At 41.8% G+C, this 6822-nt stretch overlaps 1 protein-coding gene across 1 annotated transcript; it reads right to left on the reverse strand.

The window, feature by feature from the left end:
• Positions 1 to 3900: 3900 nt before the first annotated feature.
• Positions 3901 to 6533, reverse strand: LOC123738291 (endonuclease domain-containing 1 protein-like). The gene is made up of 2 exons (XM_045713352.1): positions 5986 to 6533; positions 3901 to 5324 (listed from the first exon to the last, which is right to left on the reverse strand). The coding sequence occupies exons 1-2, from the start codon at positions 6310 to 6312 to the stop codon at positions 4662 to 4664; spliced, it is 990 nt and encodes a 329-aa protein (XP_045569308.1). The 5' UTR covers positions 6313 to 6533; the 3' UTR covers positions 3901 to 4661.
• Positions 6534 to 6822: the final 289 nt, after the last annotated feature.

Genomic DNA, 6822 nt, shown 5'->3' on the forward strand with positions numbered 1-6822 from the left:
CCTGACCAGCGCAGATTTACACTCTTGTGAAAAAAGTTTGCAGCAAAAACAGAAGGCTGCATCGTTTTTCTTGGAATAGACAAGCCTTGGTCTCTCCACTCTCTCCCCGTTCACCATCCTCCTATTGTAGTTGGCCACCGAAAACTGTCGTTGCCCCTCATCTCTTGGTAAATTCCCCTCCTTATCCTGATGTGGCCCAGCCTGTTCTAACATATCCCGTAAAGATCCATTCATATATTTTGGCAACTCACCGGGATCTTCTATGATTTTTGTCTGGGAGTCGGATTTAGCAGCAGCAGCACCACTGTCACCGGGGACGGGGAGCGACGAATCTGAGTCTGGGTCCAAGATAGTAGGGTCTTCTCCGGCATTGTTTGGAGGTGTAGCTGGGCCTGGTGCGACCACCTGTTCTTGTCCAGCCAGAGAGCTGTCATCATCGGTGGAAGTGCATGGCTCGGACTCCTCCGGTTTGTCCTCTTCGCTGCTAGAATCAGCTAACGGGGGCTCGTCGTTCTCGGTGAATGAATGGCTTGTCCTCGTAGGCTTGTAATTCTCCCCACCGGCTGATGGACGTTGCTGCACACTGATACATTTCACCAGACAATTTCTTTGGTTTAGAGATTTTGCCTCTTTTCTCATTGTTTTTTTTATATATACGTGGGGGAGGGAACTGTAGCAACACTATGAGCTGGTGGCTGGGGCGCAGCGGGTGGTGTAGTGACCGAACAGGGGCACCGGAGGGCGGCAGACAATTGTCAAAATATCACCTCAAATTCAAGTGCTGCTACAGGCGACGGCCTACTGGGAGGGCTGGCCCTGAACACGTCTGTAAACCCACAATGAGGACATCAAGTAAGTTTTCATAAATCATTGGGTTCCGTTCAAGAAAAAACGTCAGAGTAGTCTGAAGTGGAGGCATTAATTCATGTTAAGAGTCTGTCTCTCTTACCTCAGCGTCAGGTCAGTCTGTCTCTCTTACCTCAGTGTCAGGTCAGTCTGTCTCTCTTACCTCAGTGTCAGGTCAGTCTGTCTCTCTTACCTCAGCGTCAGGTCAGTCTGTCTCTCTTACCTCAGCGTCAGGTCAGTCTGTCTCTCTTACCTCAGTGTCAGGTCAGTCTGTCTCTCTTACCTCAGCGTCAGGTCAGTCTGTCTCTCTTACCTCAGCGTCAGGTCAGTCTGTCTCTCTTACCTCAGCGTCAGGTCAGTCTGCCTCTCTTACCTCAGCGTCAGGTCAGTCTGTCTCTCTTACCTTAGCGTCAGTTCAGTCTGTCTCTCTTACCTCAGCGTCAGGTCAGTCTGTCTCTCTTACCTCAGCGTCAGGTCAGTCTGTCTCTCTTACCTCAGCGTCAGGTCAGTCTGTCTCTCTTACCTCAGCGTCAGGTCAGTCTGTCTCTCTTACCTCAGCGTCAGGTCAGTCTGTCTCTCTTACCTCAGCGTCAGGTCAGTCTGTCTCTCTTACCTCAGCGTCAGGTCAGTCTGTCACTCTTACCTCAGCGTCAGGTGTGTCTTTAGTTGCCTTCCACTGAATGCAGGGAAACATTTTGTAATATTTTTTACAGCAGCTCATCCAGTGACATTTTGATGAGAAATAATAGTATTTATGGTTTGTGGACTTGGACAAACGGGGGACATTTCCTGGTTCAAGTGTGGCTGAATGTGGGATGAAAAGTCTCACAATCTGTTTTTAGTCTGCTTGTTTAGCATAACTGAATGCAAATATGCTAATTATAAATTATTTGGATAATAGATCAAAAACACAGATGATGGAAATATATATAATATATTTATCAATCAATTAATCAGTCAATCAATCCAAAACCTGTTCTGTTCACAGAGCTCATGGAGTGGAGGTTTGAAAACTAGAACAAGGTTGCCACCTGCTGGTGAGATGATTGGAGAACACTGCTTGAAAATACTTTGAAAACTTTTTTTAAACCTTTATTTAATTAGACAAGTCAGTTAAGAACAAATTATTATTTAAAATGACGGCCTACCCCGGCCAAACCTGGACGATGATGGGGCAGTTGTGCGCCGCCCTATGGGACACCCAATCACGGCCGGATGTGATGAAGCCTGGATTTTGATGATTCCAGAACAATGTTTGAAAATCCTTTTTGACCAGCTCCAGGTATGTTTAGAGACATGGTAGCTTCTTGACCAGCTCCAGGTATGTTTAGAGACATGGTAGCTTCTTGACCATCTCCAGGTATGTTTAGAGACATGGTAGCTTCTTGACCAGCTCCAGGTATGTTCTGAGACATGGTAGCTTCTTGACCAGCTCCAGGTATGTTTTGAGACGTGGTAGCTTCTTGACCAGCTCCAGGTATGTTTAGAGACATGGTAGCTTCTTGACCAGCTCCAGGTATGTTTAGAGACATGGTAGCTAGCTGGTATGCTGGACCATAGCTGGTTGGACACATAGTTATGGCAAAGTTTGAATGAATAACTGACAACTAAAATAGTGCTTTCAGTAATTTATATTTTTAGCTCAAATTATGTGGTCTAATGTTGAATTGGAACATTTTGGAGTCACTTGGATACATTTAAACACCATAACTACAAAACACCAGACTCTCACAGGCTTCATTTTCTATTTATTTCAACTTTATTTAACCAGGTAGGATAGTTGAGAACAAGTTCTCATTTACAACTGCGACCTGGCCAAGATAAAGCAAAGCAGTTCGACACATACAACAACACAGAGTTACACATGGAATAAACAAACATACAGTCAATAATAAAGTAGAAAACTCTATATACATTGTGTGCAAATGAGGTAAGATAAGGGAGGTAAGGCAATAAATAGACCGTAGTGGTAAAATAATTACAATAAAGCAATTAAACACTGGAATGGTAGAAGATGAATGAGCAAGTAGAGATACTGGGGTGCAAAGGAGCAAGATAAATAAATAAATAACAATATGGGGATGAGGTAGGTAGATAGATGGGCTATTTACAGATGGGCTATGAACAGGTGCAGTGATCTGTGAGCTGCTCTGACAGCTGGTGCTTAAAGCTAGTGAGGGAGATATGAGTCTCCAGCTTCAATGATTTTTGCAGTTCGTTCCAGTCATTGGCAACAGAGAACTGGAAGGAAAGGCGGTCAAAGTAGGAATTGGCTTTGGGGGTGACCAGTGAGATATACCTACTGGAGTGAGTGCTACGGGTGGGTGCTGCTATGGTGACCAATGAGCTGAGATAAGACGGGGCTTTACCTAGCAAAGACTTATAGATGACCTGGAGCCAGTGGGTTTGGCGACCTGGAGCCAGTGGGTGAAGCGAGGGCCAGCCAACGAGAGCGTGCAGGTCGCAGTGGTGGGCAGTATATGGGGCTTTGGTGACAAAACGGGTGGCACTGTGATAGACTGCATCCAATTTGTTGAGTAAAGTGTTGGAGGCTATTTTGTAAATGACATCGCCGAAGTCGAGGATCGGTAGGATGGTCAGTTTTACGAGGGTGTGTTTAGCAGCATGAGTGAAGGATGCTTTGTTGCGAAATAGGAAGCCGATTCTAGATTTAATTTTGGATTGGTGATGCTTAATGTGAGTTTGGAAGGAGAGTTTACAGTCTAACCAGACACCTAGGTATTTGTAGTTGTCCACATATTCTAAATCAGAACCGTCAAGAGTAGTGATGCTGGACAGATGGGCAGGTGCGGGCCGCGATCGGTTGAAGAGCATAAATTTAGTTTTACTTTCATTTAAAAGCAGTTTGAGGCCACGGAAGGAGAGTTGTATGGCATTGAAGCTCGTCTGGAGGTTAGTTAACAGTGTCCAAAGAAGGACCAGAAGTATACAGAACAGATAGATTTGCTACATTTGTCATTAGCTGACTAACAAGAAGTATACAGAAGTATAATTGTTTTATTCCTTCAAAACACCAGACTCTCACAGGCTTCATTCATTATAGATGTTTATTCCTTCAGTTGGGAAGAAGATGGATACATACAGTGATAGAATTACATTCAGAACATATAATAGTATCTCCATGGTAACAGTGATAGAATTACATTCAGAACATATAATAGTATCTCTATGGTAACAGTGATAGAATTACATTCAGAACATATAATAGTATCTCTATGGTAACAGTGATAGAATTACATTCAGAACATATAATAGTATCTCTATGGTAACAGTGATAGAATTACATTCAGAACATATAATAGTATCTCTATGGTAACAGTGATAGAATTACATTCAGAACATATAATAGTATCTCCATGGTAACAGTGATAGAATTACATTCAGAACATATAATAGTATCTCTATGGTAACAGTGATAGAATTACATTCAGAACATATAATAGTATCTCCATGGTAACAGTGATAGAATTACATTCAGAACATATAATAGTATCTCCATGGTAACAGTGATAATATTACATTCAGAACATATAATAGTATCTCCATGGTAACAGTTACATAGTAGTCAGAACCTGACATACTGTTGGACTATGTATTAACAACAGTAATGTCTTTATATCATAACTGAATTAAACTTTATTTTCTTCAGAATTTCATGTGATATATAGACATAGCAGTGAAAGTCAGTATAGAAAGATTTGACTTGAACCCTGGTCTCCCATGAGGGAATGTACTTTATAGTTGTCTGTGTTTCCACTGGACCAAACTCTGGGACAGGAAATGATCTGTGACACCTACAAAGAGACACATTTACAATCCTCATCACATTCCATTAACCGTTTCCTGCTAACATCCCCACTTCCTACCTCCCTCTCTCTGCTCTTCTCTCTCTCTTTCTGAGAAGAACCTCTTGGACACTGCTCTGGGAACACCTGGATATCACCACCTGGGTAGTGCTGCTTCAACATGTTATACAGATCTGCCAAGGTATGGGGGTTCAATACTTTTTTGTTCGGTTCCTCTTCGTTCTCACTCCAGTGTGCTTGGGCAATCCACTGTTTCAGGTTGTTGTTGTAACAGCAGTAGGCTGTCCACATGAGATCTGGGATGTTCACTCGGTTGTTCAGTGTGTTGCTGCTGCTGGGAACTGCTCCAGTCACCACATAGGCCTTTATCTGGTCGTTAGCATCCTTACAGTTAAGCTCAAGAGCGTCTCTGACTCTGCACTCCATTCTGCTCCAGCTGCCCTGGTTGAAGGATCTTGCCTGGGGAACGATGTTTGTCAGGGTGAAAGTGGACCTCTTGGCAGCATCATCAGGTGCGTACAAACATGGGAAAAGGTGACCTCTGTCCAGATGCTTGTTGTTATTTTTGTAGTCTGTGTCCGCAGCCTGCTGGTTGTGTGGGAAATCTTTATCATCCACCTTCATGTCATGTTGGTTATTTATATCTTCAAGCTGCAGAAACATCAGTCTGACATTACAACTCTAACTAGTTTAGATATTACAACTATTTAACTAGTTTAGACATTACAACTCTTTAACTAGTTTAGACATTACAACTCTTTAACTAGTTTAGACATTACAACTCTTTAACTAGTTTAGACATTACAACTCTTTAATAACTAGTTTAGACATTACAACTCTTTAACTAGTTTAGACATTAAAACTCTTTAACTAGTTTAGACATTACAACTCTTTAACTAGTTTAGACATTACAACGCTTTAACTAGTTTAGACATTACAACTCTTTAACTAGTTTAGACATCACAACTCTTTAACTAGTTTAGACATTACAACTCTTTAACTAGTTTAGACATTACAACTCTTTAACTAGTTTAGACATTACAACTATTTAACTAGTTTAGACATTACAACTCTTTAACTAGTTTAGACATTACGACTCTTTAACTAGTTTAGACATTACAACTCTTTAACTAGTTCAGACATTACAACTCTTTAACAAGTTTAGACATTAACTCAAAAAAAGTCACAATTTAACAACCCAGAATTAAGCTGAAAGTGGTTGTAATAAAGGTGTATTATTGTGTCTCAAAGATACAGTATGTCTATAGCAGTAAACAAATACACATGTTGAATGAATAGAGATTAGAACTACCTGGGGCTCTATCATCCAGGACTGACTTGGTCTACCAACTACCTTACCAGTGAAGGTGTAGGCTGAGAAAACAGGGATCCTGTTTGTTGTGTCGTGGAGAGTTGCAAACCTGTACCTGTCCTTGTAAAACTGGCAAATCGGCTTGTAGCGGTTCTGGTCCTGGACTGTCCCACCAACCAAAATACCTGGGAGATTTGGAGTTGTCCCCTCCAGGAAGAAATTCTGGCACTGTGGAACATCACTGAACTTATCCACTACATGAGAGAGAGCAGGAGGAAGGAGAGAGAGAAGGAGGAGAGTAGAGAGATGATTCAATACCCCCATCATCACCTGAAGACTGTACACCACAGAGACAAAGATGAAGTTACAGAGACCAGTTGGTAGACTGGAGACTGTTGAGCTGAGTCAGGACAGACTGCTTTAAATAGTTATTACAGAGACCAGTTGGTAGACTGGAGACTGCTGAGCTGAGTCAGGACAGACTGCTTTAAATAGTTATTACAGAGACCAGTTGGTAGACTGGAGACTGTTGAGCTGAGTCAGGACAGACTGCTATATCCTCTTAAGGAGCCGCCCCTTTTAAAAAAACAATCCACCTAAAATGACCCAAATCTAACTGCCTGTGGCTCAGGACCTGAAGCAAGGATATGCTGATTCTTGGTACCATTTGAAAGGAAACACTTTGAAGTTTGTGGAAATGTGAAAGGAATGTAGGAGAATATAACACAATAGATCTGGTAAAAGATAATACAAAGAAAAGAAAAAACCTTTATTTTGTATTTTTTATACCATCATCAACTGTAGGCCTATTCCATATAAACTGCTCTAACTGTAGGC

The sequence above is a fragment of the Salmo salar genome, unplaced genomic scaffold (assembly GCF_905237065.1).
Source record: "Salmo salar unplaced genomic scaffold, Ssal_v3.1, whole genome shotgun sequence".
NCBI classification, from domain to species: Eukaryota; Metazoa; Chordata; class Actinopteri; order Salmoniformes; family Salmonidae; genus Salmo; species Salmo salar.